At 36.0% G+C, this 24,587-nt stretch overlaps 1 protein-coding gene across 1 annotated transcript in view; it reads right to left on the bottom strand.

Annotated features, from left to right (window-relative positions):
- Positions 1-24,587, bottom strand: part of LOC145675236 (putative tubulin polyglutamylase TTLL9) — a 104,221-nt gene that overhangs the window by 72,649 nt on the left and 6,985 nt on the right. The window contains exons 4-6 of the mRNA XM_081745619.1: positions 23,331-23,494; positions 20,700-20,775; positions 14,358-14,464 (exon numbers count right to left, since the gene is read on the bottom strand). Coding sequence (XP_081601745.1) covers positions 14,358-14,464; positions 20,700-20,775; positions 23,331-23,494 — 347 coding nt within the window. The remainder of the gene's footprint in view (positions 1-14,357; positions 14,465-20,699; positions 20,776-23,330; positions 23,495-24,587) is intronic.

Here is a 24,587-nt window from a genome sequence, read left to right on the forward strand (position 1 = left end):
TGTTTTAATGCTATTTCGACTGTAAAATTGCTAGTTCGAAAGTAGAGTAAAATCCCCCCAAAAAAATTTCTCAATGGCGCAGCTTGCGCCATACATCCCCCCTGTGGGCGGCCCTGGGCGTGTGGCATTTCCATATGCTGAAGACATGAAAATGAAGAATAATTTAAGAAAGACGTAGGGTTAGCAGGAAACGAGTGGCTATATTGATTCCTACTGTGACACCTTGATGTTAAAGTGAGGTAGCCTGCGTCTTACTTTACTCGACTACTGTTAATAAGGTGTGAATTACAACTGAATTCAAGTTTTCATTAACTTTCGGATCTCCAGATTTGCTGCGCACCATTACCCAGCCTTCTGCGCCCATTTACCCCATAGCATGTAACCTTGTATGCACACACATATCTTGTTTTATTGCAGTAAATTTTCCTATGTTTAATTATAGACCTAAACTAATATTACTGTATGACGGTACAATAGAGAAAGAACCTATTCAGGTAATTACTATTTCTTTGTCCTCATTGTCAACACCACACGAACGCATTTGGTTTAGGTGCGCACAATTCCCCCACTTTCCCCTACTATGTGTGATCGTTAGGATTCATGAAATCGTTGCTATATAAGTACGTTAATGAAATTAATATATTCTAGTACATACTAATTAAATTAGGTAAGAAGGTAAAATCGAAGTAGGTAAGAAAGTGATACAGCACAGAGTATGAAGAATGCACATGAATAGTTACCACTGTGAAGATTAACAGATAGAAAATAAACTATCAGTATAACGTGTTCTGGATATTATTTAAAAAATGATATGTCTAGCTTGCGTGATAGAAAATATCCATACTCTCCAGTATGAAGAACTATGAAAAATGTTACACTAGGAGACACAGCATGTTTATCATGCAGAACCATAAAAAAATGTACAAATACTGTTTTACCATGAAGCACTATGGAAGTGTAGTGTAGCTTTATAAAGATACATAGAAAACTATTTTAAACGGCGTAATGTTTGATAGTTCAATATGCAGAACTAGTTTAAGACCAACAGGATGAAAAATAATTCAAAACTGACATACATACGAATTTGAGTCGTTGTGCAGGGCAGAAATGTGAGCAAGAGAATCTATAGAGATTCGGAAAGACAAAGAAAGGAAGTTAGCTGGAAAAACCTTATAAGTGACACATGGACCAATAGAACATCGATGGTATAACACCAAAATTAAAATTTTTCATGAGAGAACTTTGACTTTACCATCCCATATAAATCATATCAAGAGAGTGTTATTCACTATCACCATTAGAAAGTAAACTTCAGAATTATGTTTCTAAAAACTGGATCGTCTATGCATGGCGACCCACAAATACTCCTCAGACTTCGTGGAATTAAGTTACCTTGAACTTAACCTACTGTTTAAACATAAAAGTTCCTGTGTGACTGGCGACATTCGGATCTCGTGCACAGAGTACAGGCCTAGAAGAAGAAGAAGTTAAAATCTGAATGACTCTGGACAAGAACCTCTTGGCCTTGATGTCTCTAGTATTTAAACTAACGTATTCGATGTCGGCACTTACATGTAACGTCGTAGACTGTCACTCTTCGTCTTTTTCTTTAGATGCCCGTGTTATAATGCGTACAATTCATCGCAGTATGATGTCCGATTGTTTACGTATTCTATGAATCATCCATGTTGAAGATTTATCCACAAATGCGAGGCAACGGAAGGCTCGATTTAGTCACAATACAGAGAAAGATCTCTAGAAAATAAACACGCCCTGAATAACGCTCTCTAGATTTGATACATGGAAAGCTGTCATCACGAAGTTAATAGATCACATACAAGATTAATTCCCATAAACCAAATGGGGATAATGATTTTGATACATACATAAGAATATGAATGAGCTGGAAAAGAAACATGAAACAGTAGGTAAGCGTAATTATAAGCATAATATCTGCTTTTGAGAACACTGTTAATGATATTAATTATAAAAGTCTGTTTTTTTTCCTACAAGTTTATTTGTCATTGGAGACTTGAAGAATTATCTTCCTACAACTACGAGGACTTCCCTAATCTTCAGGTAAATGTTTAATATTTTAGATACGTGGAATTGCTAGAATGAATTGTATTTAAGTTTGAACATAGTATTAGCTAGAAAGTATATTTAGCTTTAAATTTGTTAATAGATAGTACTAACTTGCCGTAATTATCGACGATATTTAATAGATATCCGAAGATTATTAGAATGTGAAATGATAACACACATGAATGTATTTGGAACTTTTAATTAATTTTACGTAGCGAAGTATTACGCAGTAAACATTCGCAATAACTTCGTTTCACATTTTAATAAACATTCTTCTTTAATTCATTCGTTACTTTAAGCTTGTGGAATGCTTAAATATTACTTATTTTATTATTTCATTCTATTTATTTCATAATTCATGATTATCATTATTTATTATTTTATATTTCTCTTATTATCTCATTATGTCGACATGCGAGGCCTGTTATGCTAAGCGTCGTTAAATCCACTTTGAAAAAATTGAGAGGAAAGCAAAAACATCAACATTTCTGAGGGAAAATATATGGTTTTAAACAGCAATGATATGGATAAATATGATATAAGTTCATTGTGTATTATGTATGTATGAGAAGAGCATGTATTTTTTGCTCTTCTCTCAAATTGATCAAGCTTGATTTAATGAGGTTTAGCATAATAGGCCGCATGTGTTCATTCATTCAAATATATATCATATATGTACTCCATTTATTTATTTATTTATTATAAATCGTTCACCATAATAGTCATATTTCAATCAATTACTTAATTTCTTGTTTCATTTCGCCTTCAGAGCTCCTTCCTAGCTAAGCGGTAAGCGTACGCACTTTTGCATGGGAGTCCCGGGTTCGATTCCCGACGGGAGCTCGTGTGGTTCGGATTCCACGTTAATCAGTAGGTTCACGTCTCATATAGCCCCGCTGCTGAACGGAACGTTAAACTCAAAATCAATTCAACTTGTTTTATCTTCATGAACAGAGTTACTGACGTACAAACACATTCCGGGTTTGGAACTTACTTAATGCATAGTATCCCTAAGAATAGTACGTTATTTCTAGCTTATTGTAAGTCTGTTTACCATTACCTGATCATTTCATTTGACGGTTGACAATCATACCGAATCTTCAACGCAGTACTGTGTAAATAATACTAAAATTTTCAAACGTAAGATGTGTTGTGGATTAAATCATGCAATTGGAAGTGCAATTTGTATGGGAATCTGGTTTTGTTTGTAGCTATACCACTCCATATTTTCAGCTTTTTACATGACTAGAATGTGGTACTTTTTATGAAAAAGTATATGTGGTTACTTTCTGTGCTGCAATAAAAAACGGAATTGTAATTCTATTTTTTCTCTTCTATTTTGTTGCACTGAATTTTCTAGCACAGATATTTACCACTTTTTGGTCAGTAATAGATCCAATGTTTTAACATGCAGATTATTAAGACGTTGGAAATAGCTAAAAGTAAGATTAATATGTAAACAGATGCATTGATGAGCAAATGAACAAAATACAAACGTGAGGATAAGAACACGGAACTTGAATTGAACACTGCTTTCAGCGCCGTCCCGTCGGTTGTAAGCACCAGTGGCGAGAATTCCCAGGCGCCTCCGCGGTATGTTATAAAAAACAACCCGAATTTATTCTATACTCCTAGATTTAAATATGGAATTTAAGATCATAATGTGAACCAAAATAAGTTGGTATTACGTAATTTTTTAAAGTGAATGATTTTTGTAGTTAAAACATAAAAGTTAATGAAAACATGGTTTTTGCATTATCAAAGTCGAATGTTATTCTTGCTTATTTTGAACTTGATACACATCAAGATAGTAGTAGCATAGAATCTACAAATAAAGATACAAAGATTTAAAAAAACTCTTCTCACAGAGGGCTGAGAGAATTCCAGTTTGAATAATCCTAGACGATATTTTACTTTACCGGTAATTTTCAAGTTCAATATTCTATCGGGAGTCCCTCAAGAATCTAATTTAGGTCTCCTGTTGTTTCTTCCTGTTATTATTGATATTCCTCTGTGTGTTAAAATTACCCAAGTTCTTCTTTTTGCCGACGATCTCAAATTATACTTCAAAGTAAATTCAATTGATGACTGAGTGAAACTTCAATAGAATCTACAGAGAGTACAAATATCGTGTGATAAGAATAATTAGTCCTGAATGTGTCCAAATATAAATTTGTATCTTTTAAGAGGAAAGAGAATCCAATTAACTTTACCTATACAATAAGTCTCACTTCCTTGTCTATCCAGAACACTATCAAAGATGTAGGAGTTATGCACCTATAAAGACCTAGTAACGAATTTTAGTTTTCAAACATTAGAAGAACGGAAACGGGGATTTGATCTGTTGTTCTTACATAAATTATTAAACGATAAAATTGACTGTCCAGAATTAGTTTCAGAAATGTTATTACGTGTCCCAACAGGTAAGACTTGAACAGGAAACACTGAGATATTATATTGTAGAAAAGCAGGAACTAACATATTACATAAGTCTCCTCTGTGGAGAATGAGTATTTCATATAACAAAATGATTAGATTTCATGTATTAGATGTATTTAGTATATCCGAAAACAAGTTCATGACAATAGTCAGGCAATAATTTCTGCATAACTAAATGACGTATATTTGTGTATGTATAATAGTGTATATTAGATAAGTATGTACAGCGGGCCACAGAAATTCTTGAGGTACAAAATCCGTGAGACAACCCAACTAACTCCTGCTCCAAGATTAATTACGCCTTGTAGTAGCTACCACAGCATCGTTAAGTTGCCCCCAACTGTTAAAAGCACAAATCCTAAAGTGTGTTTTTGTGCAGAAGTGGAACGAAACGCTGGCTGATGAAATGACAAAAGGGAGTCTTTGCATACTTGTACTCACAGTACTTCTTGTTTGTATGATACACACGTAAAACTATACACAGCCACTTGAAAAATATACAGATATAAAAGGCGCTGATGAGAAGGTAACAGTCGGGGGACTTAAATAATCTTATAATTAACTCAAATAAGGATTATATAAAACAGTTTACTTAGTTCAAACAACTATACATATCCGCGTATCAAATAATATACGGATAGATTATGCGGTGCATATGGTAGGTTACTTTTTTTAACTAACTCAAAGTGAGTTTTGAAACTATTAACAGTAGTCCTACCTGCAAATCAATTAAAAGTATGGATGGATCATTTGGGGGGGAAGAACCCAACCACCAATGGAAATTTTGGGGGTCTAACAGGGCGTGAGCTCATAGGTTCCGGTGCTACTGATTCATACGTAATACTACTTGGAAAGAAGAAATTGTTGATTTCATTATTCGCTAAATAATTTTTGAAAATTCTAGATATTGTTGTGCAGTAACTTGTTTGTAAATGTTAAATGCAAAATTCGATAACACTCACACGAGTTGGAGAACTTATCCGTATTAAAGTAGGCCTACTTCTCGTCAACTTGCAAATATAACTGAGGGCTCGTGATTTGTATAATATTTGTGACATTTACACATTGAGACACAAGCAGAAAAGGGGAGAATGTAGTGCCAATAAACAACAACTTAATAATGCACAAAATTAACGGATAATATCAAATATAGAACGATTAACAGAATTAACTCTGTAGCTCGTTTTCAACCAGAAATGTAACATTTTGCAAGAATATTTCAGTTTTGTTTAGTGTTGCTCAGGAGAAGAGGAATTTCTCATCTGGTTTCTCAAACAAAATAAACCAAATTGCGACGAGAGTTAACATTTTACATTTAAAACGGGACAATGCTAACTCAAATTATCGTCTAACTTTGGAGATGGAAATCGAGACGAGACGAAAAGTATCGTAAACATTTCTCGTTTTATCTCGATTCTCGAAATAGTGTATGTCCATTCTCTAAGTAACAATTGCTTTGTAGACTCAATCTTATACACTATTTTGTTACTTTGTATTTCGGAGATTGTTGAATTTATTATGGTCTCTGTAGGTATTTTTATAACAAAGCTTTTATAATTACTTCTGCATATCATAAAAGTTAGTTTATTATATGCCTTACTATTCAGTAATATTAAGTTATTTTTATTACAGTTATCCTCCACGGTTAGAGTACGCGCCTTTGGCGTGGGAGATCCAGGTTCAATTCCCAGCGAAAGCTCATGTGGTTCGGATTCCACGTTAATCAGTAGTTTCACGTCTCATATAGACTTGCTGCTGAACGGGAGGTTACACTCAAAATCAACTCAATTCAAAACGTACAGTAGAATACTTTCAGCATGAAACTTCAGTGGAACGCTTTGGTTTAAAATGTTCGTAGTTGAGGAGATTAGTCCTCGAGGTCCAGACACCCACCCGAAATCCCGACTTATCTGTAAGTTTTGTCTAATTTTAGGCAACTTTAAACATTTTAATACCATTATTATTATTATTATTACTGAAAATTTAAGACCTCAATATTACGTCCTATTGCAATGTAAATAAGCGTACTGAAATTGATAGGAAAAGAAAAAGAAAGTATAAGAGGTAGTGATAGAGAAGGGATAATAGCGATTAGTGTCCAAAAGGAAATGAGAGGAGAGAAAGAAGGTGTCAGCTCCTGGATAATATTAATATCGAAACTTCGGATGCCTAAACAGAAATTAAGTAGGATTTGTCTTCACCAAGATACAGTGTAATAAGCTTTCTTTGGCTAAAAGGCTGGATTGTGTATGCATTATATTGATATTTTAACAAAATATACATACCAATACAGAAAGAATAGTTCCTATTTACAAATTTTGGTTGAACAGATATATGGAACGTGTTGAAAAATGGCGGGCGAAAATATTATTATTTCTAACAGTAGGAGTAATGGTGAAAGACGTTCAGAATAATTGCTTGGAAACAATATCGTTTCAGAGACATTTATGATTCATACTAGGCCCTAAGCATGATCCTTAGGGGTCGTATTCATGAATTGTTTGCGAAACATGTTATGTTTTCCACCACAGTACGAATCAAAGTTGTAGACAGACATGTGACGTCATTTTGCTAGTATTCCCCCTGTAAAGAAAGCCGTCTCCACTCTAACTTGTAAGACCGAAAGAAATTGAGCATTTTTCATTTTATTATACATCAGAAGTATGAATATTATAGTTCATAGAAAGAACTTACCGCAGCGAAAATCGAACCCGAGACCCCTGAATTACGAAAGGAATGCTCACGCCACTACGCCAAGACTTCTGTGTTAAGTAAGAGTCAAAGAACACTCGTTTATGAAGCAAATTGCACACGTTTACGATGACGACGAAACACACTGATTTGTCATGATAAAATACTATAGTCGAGGGATTTCAAATTTAAATTAAAACACAAAAATAGACATATAGTGCCTCAGACCACTTCCTTTTCTGATTCACCGAAAGTATCTCCGTATCTTGCTATTATTGCAATTACAAATATCAATATCTGAAAATGCCTGAAGTTCGTTTCTCACTTACAAGAAGAAAGCAGACTTTGGTAAATTAACATTGGGGCCATTTTAGCAAGGCAATTGTGACCATTTAAAATGTTCATATTACATTCTGGGAGAGCGCAATAGCTTAATATAGCATAGAAAAAGCGTCTGAAAGTTTTCGACTTGCCGCATATGTCGTACGTTGCGCGAATTTATTAAGTGACGGCGTGGCAGAGTCAGAAGCATTTGTGACTCACGTTCGAAGGGTTACAGGTTGATTCCCGCTATTGTCAACTTTCTTTGGTTTTCTGCTTCAACCAATAAAGTAGCCACTTGTGGCCACAAGTAAAATGTTAATTCTCCATATGTTTACAATGAATGAAAACAATAGAAATATTCAAATCAGTTCTAAAATCTTTCGATATTTCATCGTAACTGGCAACAAAATATAATCTATTTCGTAAATATATTGATATAACAAGTTACCGGAGTCGGTAATAAAAATGTTCTTATACTTCGTGTCTACATCTGTTGACAGTGTGTGTATTACAAGCTCTGCCACAAATGACACGGGGGGATGAAGGGGACATGTCCCTCCAAGATTGGAACTGGGGGATTGTGGCCCCAATAATCCGATTTTAAATGTGTTTTTGGGGAGAATTGTGATGATATTTGTCCGATTGCCACAAAGGAAAATGAGATGAAATTGATATCCCCCAGAATAAGCCTCAAATCTGCCCGCCTCACTATGTTGAAGACAACGCTGCTCCCCTTTTCCTCCACAGTATTTATTTCCAACATCATAAATATTTTGAACATTGCTTTGAAAAATATGGGAACGCTCTTACCCATCCTTCTCCCCTCTAATATTGGAGACAGATTTTCGCCGCTTAATAGAAGGGGAATAAGGCGTAATCTCCTTTCGTTATAGTACCATCCAGTATTACCAAAGAGGATTTCCTTCTTGTCCCGCTAGTAATTTTCACACTGTCAACAGATGTAGGCACGAAGCTTCAAGAATATTTTTTTACACAACGACTGTGGTAACCATAGCATAACTCGTGATATCAATACATTTACGAAATAGATTACATGTGGAGAATTGGGAAACACGAATTACCTTATTTTACATATAAATATCTACACACAATTTAAATCGCTTCGATTCCCGTACTTCTACGATAATATTTACTTTTTTGTGGAGGAGGCCTGACCCCAACACTGTTTCTCCGCACAAGTTAAAAACATATGTTTGCTTATTTTTTGCCTATTGTCCCTACAAAAGTATCGTTGCAATCCTCCATTTCTTTAGGCACTTCAGACGTATAATCATTAGCACTTTAGATAATTCGTAATTAAAGGTTTGGATTTTTTAAAGGGAAATACGAAACACATATTTCCTCATTTTATGTACACAATGTCTGTACACAATTACATTCAGTCCACTACTTCTTGCCTTTAGGGCGTCAACTTTCACAATTTGTGTAGGGTTTTTCTCGCAGAAAACAAAAACACAAATATTCGCTTCCCTTTTGCGTATTGTCCCTACACAAAATTTTGTTGCAACTCTTCATGACCTTTAGGCACTTCTGACATACTGTTATTAGCAATTTTGATATTTCATGATCAAAGGCTTTCCGGAATCCGTACCCACCCAACCTTTTTTCCAGGAAAATATGAAACACGTATTCCCTCATATCGGGTCTATATCTCTGTGCACAATTTCGTTCGCTTCGGTCCACGTCTTGATTTTCGGGCGTCAAAGTTCAAAAATTAGGGTGGGGGCTTTTGTACACTAACACAATTTTTTTCACAGGAAATAAAAAAAACTGTATTCGCTTATTTTTGCGTATTGTCTCTATAGAAAGTTTCGTTGCAACTCATCATGTCTTTTAGGCACTTCTGGCATACTGTTATTAGAACTTTTGATATTTTGTGACCTTTGCGTTTAATGACCCACGATTATGCCTGTTAGGTTAAGGGAGACCATGATTAAAGCAAGTGAATTATGATGGGCAAATTAGGGAAAGGAGAAAATGGGAGAAAATTGGAGTGTGTCGAGAAAACCCACGAGCACGATGTTGTTCACTTCAAGCTTACTTGCCTTGGGAACGTAAGCAAATCACTTTTTTGAGTATTATTTATCATATTTTAATGGAAAACGTGTTATGGATATTTAATAAAACTTAGAATATACAGATTAAAAAAGTTTCTTTGAAGCAGGTTAGAATCACGCCAAAAGTAATTATAATTACTAACCAGTTGTGCTAGCAGTCTCGGCCACGAAGACCGACAGCAGTAGGTAGTTGTTTTCAGCTATATTTATGGTAGGTGGCGAGAAACGGATGACTTCAACTAATAAGAACCGCGTATTTAGCTCGTATTGCTAGGGTTGAGCGTCCTTTAAAAATGTTTCTGAATACTGGTGAATTTGTCTACGTTTTACTTTCAAGGCCTCCATTACCCTTCTTTTTTTATTTGTTTCTGTTTACTTGCGTGAGATGACTATCTCTAATAAGGTGAAGGCAGAGTTTGATATGTGAACTTCGGGGCCACTTTTTGCGCAGTGGTAGTGCACGACTAAAGAGTTAATATTACAAACAAGGAGGGCGCAATGGCCAAAAATAACGGAGAAAATCCGTCTTAAAGTTTTCTATTCGCCGCATATATCGTACGAGGCGCGAATTTACTAAGTGACTGTGTAGCAGAGTGAGTAAAATATGTAACTTGTGTGTAAAGTGTCCCGGGTTCTGTTCCTGTTCGAGTCATACATCTTTCTTTTGCTTCAACCAATAAAGTAACCAATTGTAACTATAAGTAAAATATTAATTCACCGTATGTTTATAATGAATAAAACAATAGAAATTTTCAAATCACTTGTAAAATCTTTCAATATTCCATGTTAACTACGGTAGGAACAAAATTCAATCTATTCCCTAAATATACTGATATCAAAAGTTATATTATGGTTACGACCAGTGGCGTATTTACGATTTTATTTCGCGGGGGCTTTGCCAACTTTAGTCCTGGAAATGTGAAAATTCTCCAAGATATTCCATTTACTTTAATATAGTAAATAACATTTCGGGGGCTGAAGCCCGAAAGCGCCCCCCCCCCTTAAATACGCCACTGGTTACGACGGTCGTTGTGTAATAAAAGTTGTTGACACTTCTTGTCTACATCTGTTGACAGTTTGCGAATGAGTTGAGGGGGACATCCCCTTTGCTAATATTGGATGTTGTTATAACCAAAGGAGATTTCCTCCTCATTCCCCTTGTAATTTGCATACTCTCTACAGATGTAGACACGAAGCATCAAGAACATTTTTTACACAACGACTGCGGTAAGAATAATATTTACGGAATAGATTAAATTTTGTTCCTACCGTAGTTAACATAGAACATTGAAAGATTTTACAAGTGATTTGAAAATTTCTATTGTTTTATTCATTATAAACATATAGTGAATTAATATTTTACTTATAGTTACAAATGGCTACTTTATTGGTTGAAGCAGAAAAAAGATGTATGACTCGAACAGGAATGGAAACCGCAATCCTTTAGCCATGACTCAAAGATTCTCCTCACTTTGCCACGCCGACACTTGATAAATGTTTGCATCGTGCAATATATGGAGCGAGTAGAAAACTTTAAGACGTTTTTTCTCCGTTATTTTTGGCTATTGCGCTCTCCCAGTTTGCAATATTAATTCTTTAAATGTACACTACCAACTCGAAACAAATGGCCACGAAGTTTACTTACCAAAATCCGCCTTCTCCTTGTAAGTGAAAAAAAAATCTTCAGGCATTTTTGGACATTGATATTTGTAATTGCAATAACTGTAATAGGGCTTAAACTACTACTTAACTTTCAAGACACACAGCCTGTAAGGTTTTTAGAGGAACTAACTAGTGGAAACAATACATTTTTGAATCACTATAATATATAAATTATTATATAAAAATGGATTAACTATATGATCCTGATCATCACGGCCAAATTGCAAAGTCAAATAAAATAACTTTAAGTATATAGTTAGGCCTTAATCCGAACTGGGATGTTATCATATCACTTTCATTATAATAATTTCTTAAGGGGGTAGTAGGGATCCGAATTTTTGCGAAAAAATAGGTATCTCACAAGCCGTTAAACTTAGGAGCTGAAATTCAGTATATTAACTGTTTATTGAAAACGAACACAACGTCTCTTAGCATTTTTTTAAAAAATTCTTCTTTATGACCGGAGGACGACACTTCCTATATATGCAAAATTAGTAGTGGGTTGATTTGTAAAAATAATTGAAAATGATCGATATTAGATGAGAAACAAATTCACAAACAAACTGAGAAACAAGAACCATGTGCTTTCTACTATAATAATTGCTGAAGCTTACGTTTATTATATGGAGCGCTTAGGGTACAGGACAATCAATAAAGTTGTGAGAAAAATAGACATAAAATTTGTAATGTACGCTTAATTACACGGAAATTTTAAGTTTGGACTGTACGTTGGTCTACTTACCTTGATTTGGGACTTTCAAATTTCATGCGTTTTTCCATTGAAAAGTGTCGATAATTTAACAAGGAAATAATTATGCCATGATAATTTAATTGAAATTCATCGAAATTTGGCCCACGACAAACACTTTACCATTTTATATCGTAAAGGTCAGACCCACCGTTATTGTAACAGATCGGTGCTTGAGCGAGTGACCATAAAAAAGTCAAACTCTGATTAGTTAGTATTTCACAGCCTGATTTCATTATTACAAATATAAACTCTTCAGTCAGTAGAGAAGAGACTATGTGTCATGCGTTAGAGTTGATAACGATGTGTTTGGAAGGTTTTGTCCTGCTGTGCAAACCAACCCTCCACCTCCGCAAATGGTTTCCCAGTGCCTCGCGTAGCACCGGAGAGCGCATGAACAGAAGGGTCATTCTCATCACTCTTAAAGCAGGTCAGAGATATTCACAGAGTGATTTTTGAGCACAGGTTGCACCCATGAAATTATTTGGGAAGACACAACTTCATTGATAATGGAAATTAGGAGAGTTGTGGCCCATCCCATGGAGGAATAGGCATCTTTGGGCAGGTTTGTTAATCCAGTGTAGCCAAAGTCATCGCTTTCCCTCATGTAAGTGAGGCAACATTATACAAGGTATTGCGTACTCTTATTCTTCTCGAATGATTTCGACTGACGTATTCTCATAGATGAGAGTATCTTCGGTAATGTCGAGAGGGCGATACTATTTAGCTATGAGAGTAGTTTGATATAAGATAGAGCGAAGTCCTACAAGTATCAATAGACGCAAGATAAGTGGAAAATTCCAGGGTGTATTGTTACTTGCCATCACTACCAACACTTAGCATTCTGATCTGGAAGCAACAAAATACACATCCCGGTCCTCTGTGATCTTCATTCAGGTGAGCATGGCTACGGGGTGAAAACAGGAAATATCATGAAATCACCAAAAAGAAATTTACCTGGAGAACCATTTTAATACACTATTCAACGTATTCTCCCCGAAGCTCAATACACTTTTCACAACTATGTTGTAACATTTCTAACTCTTGCAAATAGAAGGTTTTGTCCTGCTGTGCAAACCAGCCCTGCACATCCGCAATGAGTGCCACATCGGATGGAAAATGCTTGCCTTTGAGATGTTTCTTGAGATGTGGGAAAAGATGATAATCGGAGGGAGCCAGATCAGGTAAGTAGAGTGAGTGAAGTACACAGATGAAACCCAGATCCACCAGCAATTGCATGGCTTGATGAGCCTTGTGGAAGGACGCATTGTCCTGAAGAGACTGAACACCACTGCTCACTTTTCTCCGACGTTTTTAATCAAGAGCCTCCTTCAGCCCAATCAAATAGTTGGAATAAACCCCAGCATTGATGGTTTCACCCTTTTAAAGATATTTGATAACGGTGACAGCGTCCTTGTCCCAAAACACCGATGCAAGGACCTTTCCAGCTGATCTTTGGCTTCGAAACTTCTTCGGTTGAGGAGATTCACTGTGGCGTCATTCCATGGATTGCTTTTTAGTCTCTGGATCATAGTGCTGCAGCAACGCTCATCAGGTTTTGAAACTTCTGTAAAATTTCCTGTGAAATCTGCACTCGTGTTCTCTTCTGGGCAGGAGGTTCATCTTCACTTTCATGATGACCAGTCTTAAAACGTCTCACCCACTTCGCTACTGTTGTATTGTGTATCCAGGAGCGTGTTCCTCCAAAGTATCCTGCAAAGGTTTTTGACTTTTCATAGAGGATTTGTCTTGCAGCACAAAAAAAACTTGATGAAAATGCGAAGCTCATTCTTCTCGAATTTCCTTAGATCCTCCGCCATGTCTTCTTACAGAATCTGTACCAAAGGAAATAGCAATGATAAAATGACCATATACGGGATGAGAGGTTCACAATATAAGACCTTTCTAATGACTACAATGATATGTTTCAATTTTTATTTCTTCTCGGTGATTTCATGAATTTTCCAGCCCATCTCGTAGTGTGTTGTACATGTGATGTTGTCAATCCTGTCCATAAGCTTAGCTGGACCCTTTGCGATATCGTTTCTCCCTGCAGCATATTGGGGTATCTACCAATATTCTCTACTCGCTGTGATCTTTCAAGCTTGACCTCATAACTGTGAGGAACATGTGAACATGGTGGGAAGGTGAGTTTAATATAAGTTGGTATACACATATTTACATTCTCATCTTTTAATCATAAAGAGTAAATTACAAATTTCTTCCTACTTTGGTGTTTGATAACTAATAGAAAGTACGCACATGTTTTCCCCTATAAGCAATTTGTCAGAAACTTTTATTGTAGTTCTACTGTTAACTTAATGACTTACTTCTGAAAAAGAAAGATGCCTCGTCCTTGAGATCCACACACAGGCTTCACAATCCATGTTGCGCCTACATTTCTTTTATATTCCTCTACAAACATTCGATATTCATTCTATATATAAAAAAAGATACAATCTTCAGTTTAATGAAATGTTATAGGTGAATTTAAGGGCGCATTTCTTTACTTATACAAATTAACTTATTATATAAACATATCTTCCGAATGTAATGAATATACTAACAATTGATGATATGCTTCATTATTTGACTTTAACGTCACACAGTAAAGCTCCAAAACTCAGGTAGATGATGATATAATAATGAACAAAATGGTAAAGAAAGTGAAGGAAACGAGAAAATTAAGAGAAAACACATGAACATGGTGTTGAAAACCAAAAACTTACATGTCTGGGATAGAACCACATACGCTATATAACATTTTCACTCTACCACAGAATTCAAATTACATAGCAAGTAGTAAAGATCGAAAGTGATGCAAAACGGAAAAACTAGCACAACAGCCACTTGCTTGCTCAGAATCCCAACTAGAACGCACAATGGTTTAGTGGTAGAATGCTTGATTCTCATGCCAGAGATTTCTAGTTCGATTCAAAGTCATGTGAGTTTGTTGTAGAAAATAAGAGGTGCTTTAGAAAGTAACTTTCCCAGAGGTCTTGAACAGAAACAAAACACAGTTAAATGGAAACATTTATCGTATTAAATACAGGATGTGGTTATTAACTGTAGTTGTATTCGGTATGTTTAGCTATTTTTCAACATATCCACCACTGGAATTCGGACATCTGTCATACAATGCGACCAATTTGTCTATACCTGTGTCATAGGACTCGGCCGCCTGATTTGAACCCACTGTTTGACAACTTCCTCCGCCTCTCCGTCATTCTGAAAATGCTGGTGTTGACCTGACAGGGATCTCTTGAGGTGTAAGAATAGATGGTAATCGCTTGGAGCGAGGTACAGGCTATACGGCGATCGTCTGTAACGACGGTTGGTCTCCCAATGTGCTCCTCATCATGCACATTTTGGCGTCCTGCTGCAAATTGTCTACACCAGCAACGCACCATCTGCTTGCTCATAACGTTAGGCCATAGATCTGGCACAGCTGACGATGTATTTAAATTAGCCCTATGCCCTGTGCATTCAAAAACTATCGCTGCTTACACTTCACACGCAGTGGTAGCTGGAATAGAAATATCCATCTTCAACCACTGCCGTGACACTTCTCAGAGAACTAGAAAAGTTCCACTGGCGCATGCGCCATGCTATGATTTTACTCTCTCACGTGCACGCAGTCACTTCGAGCAACATACGGATTCCTAGCTACGAGACGCGTGGGAAAGTTATATTCTGGATGTGCTTCGCATCATATCCATGTGTTTTCTCGGGTTCTTCCATTTCTTCGAACAATCTCATTCAATAAATTTATGTTAAAATAATTTACTTTTATTAATCGTCTGTTTCCTTTAGGGTATAGCCTTGGAATGTCAAACTGAAAGATTTCATTTCCATTAGGGTGGTCCTTATTTTTCAACTTACGAGTTTCCTCGAATCTCATCCCTAAAATTATTTCTTATAAGACCTAAGTAACTCATGAGAAAATTAGTTCGATTGAATTTCATTATGCCCCAAACGACATGGTGTTGGATCAAGTCTTGGATCCATTTGTAATATACAATAAGAAGCAAAAGTACCTTGTAAGTTTATACGGTTAGTGGGAATACCATATTTTGGATAGGAGTAATGAAGATAGAATTTCATCTATTGCTGTATAGTACTATCAGAGCAGCCATCATGGATTCAGGTCCACAATTGTAAATAACAAGGAGTCCTGTGACACGATTTAAAGTGCTTTCCACCATAAACATACATATGACGTTATTTCCAATCTGACCCTAAACATTTAATAGTTATTAATTTCATAATATACGTTTATTGTTTTACAATAGTCTTTCCAAACTTAGTAATCCGGGTTTCACATCTAACGTCTGCCGCATAACATTACAACAATCTTCCAGCGATTGTATTTGTTTATACTGTAGCTGCGGCAAAATATAGTACTATTGTGTCTTCCGTTTATTGTTGCTTGGAAAGCGGTTGCGTCATAATTAGAGATGAAATTTTTTGTAAATATTTGGATATATTGTAGCATTAATTATCACAATTTTCGCATTTATGTCTCATTTAAGTTTTTAAATGTAGCACCAGTTTTTTTTGTTTGTTTGTTTGTTTGTTTGTTTGTTTGTTTGTTTGTTTGTTTGTTTGTTTAATATGATACTTGTAAACAGTAGATATATTTTTGGTAGTAAAGTGTATCTAATACAAAAATGAGGCTATACCTCATTTAGAAGGTAGCTCGTATTCACTGAAATATTGAAATTAATCTAACCTCATCCTTAGTTAAAGGATAACATGCAGCAAGACATTTCTTCTTTTAAGTTTGTTCTCCTGTCAGTAACAATCATATTATACTTGGAAAAGAGTCCCTCGGCATCAACACTCGAGACTGGCAACCATATTAAACGTAACGAGCTGACAGCAAATGACCTGCGGTTAACCTTTAAACTGTTTAACAATGATACATTGTCAACTTCCTTAACCTCACTGTTGAGAACTTCAATAACCTTATTTTTAAATTCATCGTAAGCAACCAACAGATCATGAACATTTTCACCACAGTCAAAACACAGTCAACGATTTAAACAACAGTTCAGTTTTGTTGATGTCTACATCTTTATCAAGTGAAACAGTTTAGGATCAAATAACTCGCTGAGCTTTTCGTACTCTCCACACAGAATTGTCATCACTTGCTTGAGTGTAATTTTGCAGCTTCATCAATACTTCTGACACGCAGATTTTCAACTTCACTTCAACTTCAGCCTTTTTAATTAACTCTGCAGTAGCAGACCCAAACTTTCCTGCTTGAGCTAACTTTAATTTATTTCGCGAGTTTATCGTTTTCCCAACAATAAGGTGAGCATAAGGGTCCCGGCTGGTCTTAATGACAAACACAGAATCTTGAAAATTCCAGAAAGTGGCAGCACGCCATGCAAGCTTACGGATTTTATGGAGAACTTAATTTAGTGTCGTGTGCCTTTTCGGTAAAATGCAACAATTTTTAAGTTAAATAATATTAGAAATGTGGTTTTTAGTTATTATTAGCAATATTTCCACTTTTTCGCTTTTATTCGCATTTATCGCAAGTAATGCCGAATTTCGCAAAAAAAAATCGCGATAATATAAACGTGATATCTGGCTCTGAAACGAAAAATTTGAAATTTCCTGAAACATATACTCGTTTTCTTAACTTTTTGCACATATCGCATTTGCGAAAAAGTTTCGTCTCTAGTCATAATGCATGCCCCTGTCGAGTATTTTCATTGCTTCAACTGAAACTTTTAAACATGTTTCATAGTAAGTGATAATCTACGTACAACCTCAAGCATTAAGTTTCTCTATTTTTCTGTAATAATGTACGAGGGCGATTCAGAAAGTAATGCCTCCAAGGTGATATCTTTATTTGTGTTTGACAGATAGCGCCGATACAGGTATCAGTGGAAAGAGTCCAATGTCAGCTAAAAATGGTGGCATCATTTTTCAACACCTTTCCCGTTACGGACAACACACTTGCGCCAACGCGGAGCAAGGTTTTTCATGCCGTCGGCGAAGAATTGTGGTGGCTGTTGGCGACACCATTGTCCAATTACTGCTTCCCCTTCCGCGTCACAACTGTAGCGTTGGCCCTTAAGGTAGGGCGCAAAATTTCAGTCAGACGCACTCACCAATCCAAAAATGATGGTCGCCCGTATCTCTCATGTACAAATTATGAGAGTTAATCTCTCTCCCCCTTCACGACCTTTCGTTTGACAGAGAAAGAGACTACATCAGGGCATAAAATTTCAAAACCAGACAATTAGATTCAGAATAATCAATTTTGAATTGGGCAATTCATATACTGTGCATGTTAAAATATCTTACCGTAACACCACATTTATGTTATGCTCTCTCTCTAAACTGAAGTACTACTTGTCGATTGCAGTTTTCGGATCAGTCCTTAAGTGAAGGGCCATTGATAGAAATTGTCAGTAAATCATCCAATGTGTCAGTGTTTAATGAATACCTTAAGGTAATCTTAAACCGGTTGAGACTGTTGAAGACCCACTCTCACGAAGCAGTACTCACAGGTAAAACTGCACACGATGTGACAATTGGAAGCAAATTTGGGAATCTCGTAATGAAGTTTTCGATTGAAGGTGGGAAAGGAGGGCCAAATTATAACGTACTGAAGACTTAACTTTCCGTGTCCGTTGGAAGACTTCACATTCTGTGGTTTCTTTCGTTTAGTAACAATTATTTTCGTGCAAAACAGAAACTGCACAGCCCTGTGAGTTTAAGCAAAAACCATTCATACTGAACACTAGTTGCCAGCTCTAAATTTCTAGTCGCCAATGGCTACCTGGAGACCTGAAATTTTGCGCCCTGCCCTAAGGTTGTCCTTAAGTTTGGGTAAGAGCTAAAAGTCCCCGGGCGCAAGATCCAAAGTATAGACAGGATGAGGCAAAATGTCAACAACACTTAGCCAGCAGGTGAGACAACTTTGAAAATTTTTGACTGAGGAGCGTACCTCTGGCGTTACTCCATCAACTGATGCTTCGTTTCCGATTCGTAATGGGTTATCCACGACTCGTCGCCGGCGATGAATATTTCTAGGCGCAAACTTTCTGCACTCAGAAATTCAATGGCAGCCCGCTGTTTCAACCTGAAGTCACTGCTAGATCCCATGGATTTTTTCAATACTTTGGAACGAGAAGAGATAGAAAGCTGAAAGAAATGACGTTCTATAGCATAAACGCCAGTGCATTATTGATAAACCCCTCAGGATATTTGCAGTACTATTGAATATGTAGTGGGCTTGAAGGCATTGCTTTCTGAATTACCGTCGTACATAAATTACATTTAACGAAATATAGTACTGTATGTAAATGGTAACGAGTAAATTTAATTTCAGACAATCTCAGTAACCCTGCGCTTTCGCTAATCCATCACTTCTCTTTGCAAGAAATGGCCGGAATACAGAGAATCTAGTTTAAAGTGGCAATTAAATCGTCACAATATTTTTAAATCTGAAAATTGCTCAAACTCCAGCGTCATGATTAGTATCAAACAGGCAGCTAGGTAGCGATATCTATTAAGCGATTGTTAACTATCAGAAATTAGCGTTATTGTACAAACTGAAACCTTTACTTTTACGTAGTTCGGATAGACAGTAGTGGGAACACTGTTCTTACGTCGGAGCGCTGTGTCTCAGCACTACAAAAGTTCATAGCTGGTAAAGGAATATAAGGCGATAAAGAGTTCCGTAGCTGATAAAGGAATATGAGGCGATAAAAATTCCATAGCTGATAAAGGAATATGAGGCGATAAAGAGTTCCGTAGCTGATAAAGGAATGTGAGGCGATAAAGAGTTCCGTAGATGATAAAGGATGTGAGGCGATAAAGAGTTCCAGAGTTCCATAGCTGATAAAGGAATGTGAGGCGGTAAAGAGTTTCGTAGCTGATAAAGAAATGTGGGGTGATAAAGAGTTCTGTAGCTGATAAAGGAATGTGAGTCGATAAAGAGTTCCGTAACTGATAAGGGAATATGAAGCGATGAAGAGTTTCGTAGCTGATAAGGGAATATGCGGTGATAAATGTTGCAAATGGTAACGAGTATTCATTACTCAGTCAAAAGCAGCAGTGTCGTCAAGTAGAAAAGGAAAGTGAAAGCGCCATGACAGTATGTTTCGGAAAGAGGAACAACGTATGTGAATCTAGATGGCACACACAATGTCTTGAGAAACTTCGTGAAGGCATTCTCGCCAAATCACTTCGCGGAAAGCACTACAACGTAAGAGAAACCATCATCCGTGTCATATGGTGGTCCTTGTGGGACACCAACGAAAATTGATACTCTGACAGTGTACGACGTTTTTCATAAGTGTGGCAGAATGTGATAAAAGTCGAAAGTAATTCCATTGTAGCAGCTGTTCTTTTATGAATAGAGCCAGGTACGAATGATAGTAATGTTGTCACTACTGTTCATCCAGCCCTTGTATAATAAAGCTACCGAATTTTAAGTAAGTATTTAAATAACATCTTGCAGAAAAGTACATCATGTATTATTCCTTAAATAACTGCACAAGATCACATGACTGTTTTCAGTATTCATAAAAATAGAGAATTATGTATTACTCTAAAGTTACCAAGTGTATTCGTGGAGATTACAATATTAACTATGCTAGACAATTGTACTCTACTGTGCATTACTTATGAATGAAAAACGCTCTTACAGGAAGTTCAAATGTCATAGGAATACAGTCACACATCTCAGCCTCCTCCTGTCGCCCCTCTCGCAGCATCTGCTTCCTACAATACCAGGGAATAATGTGTCAGAATAATAAAATAGTATTAATTCATCTATATACAATATGTACTGCCCAAAGTTTCACGTGCCTTAGACAAGGATGATGAAAGGCTTAAGCATAAGCAAATAATTTTCAAACGTACTTACCTAAGGAAATGCTACGGTTCTAGTGGTGAGTAGTTTTGGAACGATTCGCTCGAAAAGAACGAATTCTTAAATGAAATGAAATGATTGAATATCTGAAAAAAACAGGATTGACTTCGTCTGAATCATGAGACAGATTCACTCAATGTAGTTGACGGGTTGGGTCAGTAGATTCCGTTCACGGACAAAGGATGAAACCAAACAACAAACAGTGGATCCAGTTAATGGATTGATATGGATAAAAATCAGAGAAAAGCAATACTACAGAACGGAGGTAGTTTACAAAATGTGACAGAAAAGCTAATCATTAACTTACTGCACATGTCTAAATACAAGCAACTTTTTCTTTGTTTTTGTGTCCCAACTTAGCATAAAACAAGCAAGAGTTTAAGAAGAAATACAAGAGAGACTAAGAAGAAATACAAAGTTCTACATGCGATTCGAAACATAGTTATCTTTCCTTCCCTTTTAACCCAAAATCAACTTTGCAATCAAGTCTCTATTCTAAATCTGCTTCGACCAGTTTGGCTAAGAGCAGGAGGAATCATTGGAGAAACATGTGAGAACTAGAAATTATTCAATTCGTTGGAATCCAAGAGAGGATTGAGCTCTTACTTGGAGAAATCAACTTGGTGAAGCACGGGAGTCCAAATCATACTACGTTCCGAAATCAAAGGAAACCAGAGGAACAAGTCCTAATTTGAAATGAATTGAAAGGAAAAGAGCCAAAATGACATCACTAATCTGTTCTACCCTATGTCATCAGTGTAATTGATGATCATTCTACAGTACTATTTTTATCGTAGAAGCAGCATAGAATAACGTGCATGTCATTCTTTCCCATTTCTCCCAGTTAGTTTTTAAGAGATGTTTAAGATTTATGTATGGTAGTGATTGAGACGTTATTTGCAAGTCTCGCGGTGTAAAGTATATTTTCAGATGAGCGTGCTGCAAACACAAAGTATCTCGAATGCATCCGCCATGACACTACACCAATATTCGCACTGCACTCTTGTGAATAGTTTACGAATTATGGCCCTGGTTCGTCTCACTCACAGGGTAGGAATATATCTCTACCGGACTTACCCTATATCAAGAGACCTTTCATGATTTCTAGTGACTTAATGGCTTTCTTAGTGAGACATTGCTTTTAATTCAGCTTTAGTATTTATTTTTTATTCCATTATACCATTCAAAAATTAAATTTAAGAACATCAATTATATTTGTGAATTAGGCTTCAGCTAGCTGGAGACTTCGTCCCCAGACTCCCGTGTTTGCTCGGCTTAAGGCCTTGCTCCTCATTCAGCCGTTGCTTTTGTCCTTCACACTGCAAGAACACGTTTAAGTATGATATTATTATTTAGAGAAAATGTAAACCCCATTTCCCACTTATGCATTTCAATCAGTGAAACAATAAAAACTCATGTCTGCTCAAGTGATAACTGTGTTCAAAAATTCATTTCAAATGATTCGCTCGTTTTCCTGTAATAATGAGACTGAAAACCTTGAAGTCATTTTTATACATTAAGAACAAAATTTGAAATTGTTTCTTTCTCTCTTTAAAATTGGAATATTCGGAAACGCTGAAACATACTTCCACTTGTTTTGAATAAGGAATTTATATACCAAATTTTATATGCCTAACATATCTCTAAAGGTCATCTTATTATAACAAGAGATATGGTCATCTTATTATAACAAGAGATATGGTCATCTTATAATAACAAGAGACAAGGTCATCTTATTATAACAAGAGATATGGTCATTTTATTATAACAAGAGATATGGTCATCTTATTATAGCAATTTCAACCCCCATTCTTTCTTCTTCTCATCTTTTCTCTTCCCTTCCGAGATAAATATCAATAAACACTGAATTATACTTTAGTTATTCTAATTTAAAATTCTAAATATCAATTTTCATGTATCTCACCTTAAGAGATCTCCAAATATGGCCATCTCAACCTAAGTCCAGATATGGCCAATTGTAACTCTCAATCTGTTTTCTTCTCTTCTACGGAAAGTATCAACAAACACTTAAACACGTCTTCAATTATTTGAAATGAAATACCAAATTTCATGTCTCTAACCTTAAAGAATTTTAAGATATGTTGAGGGAACATTGAATCCATAACAAGAAACTATTTTTCAGTATTTGTTATTGCTTTGGCTCCGAAAACTGTCAACAAATAAGTAGAAGGATGGATAAAGTCGTTACACAAGATTTCTCATATTTATATACAGAATAAGTTGTACTAAAATAGATGAATAACGAATATTGTTGAATCAAATGATTCACAAATACACCAATTATCTTAAACTGTAGCTAATTCATAACATTTCATTATTAATTCCTATCCTTAACTTCTAAATATTCTGATAAGTAGTATGTCATTGTGAATGCTATACTTACTTGTATTTCTTCATGTTCCTAGCTAAATAACTTTTCCTGGAGAGCTCGTAGTGATTTCTAAAATGAGGAATTTTCTGTCGATTCTGGAACCTCATGTCATTCAGGGTTGTCTTTAAATGTGTCACTTCACACCAAAATAAATCCCACGAGTCATCTTCTCCCACCTGTGACAAGTAACAGTTATTATATCTTAATAAGTACTTCCGAAAATTAATAGATACTATGGTAAATCAAGTATTGAATACTCTTTTCTGTTTATGTCCGATTGGTTTGGCAAATTACTGTCATTTGCGTAGTTGCGCCAGAGCCATGAAACCCGGGATATTATAAGTATGGTGTTGCAGGTGTAGGAGTGTCCTGTTAGTGCTACTCAAATACCATCAAAAGTGAATTGTTGTAAGATGCAATGTGAAGTTCTTAATCCTGTGCTTTAACGCAGTTTATACCAATTTAAATTACAATGTCAAACTATGGTCCATAATGATGGTGATCTGACAGAATTCAACCGGTAGTGGTGGTACGTTTTTTTATAAGGTAAGTTTACTTTGAAACTCGGACGAATATAAGCTGATCAACTTTCTGTAGTATCCCATTGTCTTGAAAGTGTATTTAACGCTCACAGTGGTGTTTCAGGAAATGAATACCGATTGGCATTATGAACTTCTGTAGGAGAAGTATGGGCAATCAATATATCGAATCCGACTTGGAATCGAGTCCTGGATCTCGCACACAAAGCACGGGAGTTAATCATTTGATTAAAAGAGAAAACCAAACTATATAACCTTTTGAAGAATTAACTTTTCACTTTCGAAAGTTTTAAACTTGCTCACGTCTTTCAGTTGCTTCTCTAAAATTTGTCAGAATTAAGTTATCGTTCAAGGATCAGCAATTATTTCCAATATTATTTCGGTTATATATAGCCAGAATGGAAGAAAGTAGGAACCCTTTCAAAGTTTTAACTGCAAATCCAATTGGAAAACGACAATTAGGAAGGACTAGTTGCAGATGAGAGGACAATATTAAGGTGGATCTCGCAGAAATAGAAATACAAAGTAGAAATTGGATCCAGTTGGGTAAGGACAGAAGTCAACGGAGAGCTTTTCTTATAAACACGTCATTGAACATATATATTGACTGACTATTTGCTGTCTATCTTTAGATTTTCCTTTGCATAGCGTCGATAAAGAAAATTTGAGGAACATATTTGGAAACCGTTTATATGTAGTTTATAGGTAAAAAGACGTTAAATAAATGTTT

Source organism: Thermobia domestica, chromosome 18 (assembly GCF_964235325.1).
Source record: "Thermobia domestica chromosome 18, izTheDome1.hap1.1, whole genome shotgun sequence".
NCBI classification, from domain to species: domain Eukaryota; kingdom Metazoa; phylum Arthropoda; class Insecta; order Zygentoma; family Lepismatidae; genus Thermobia; species Thermobia domestica.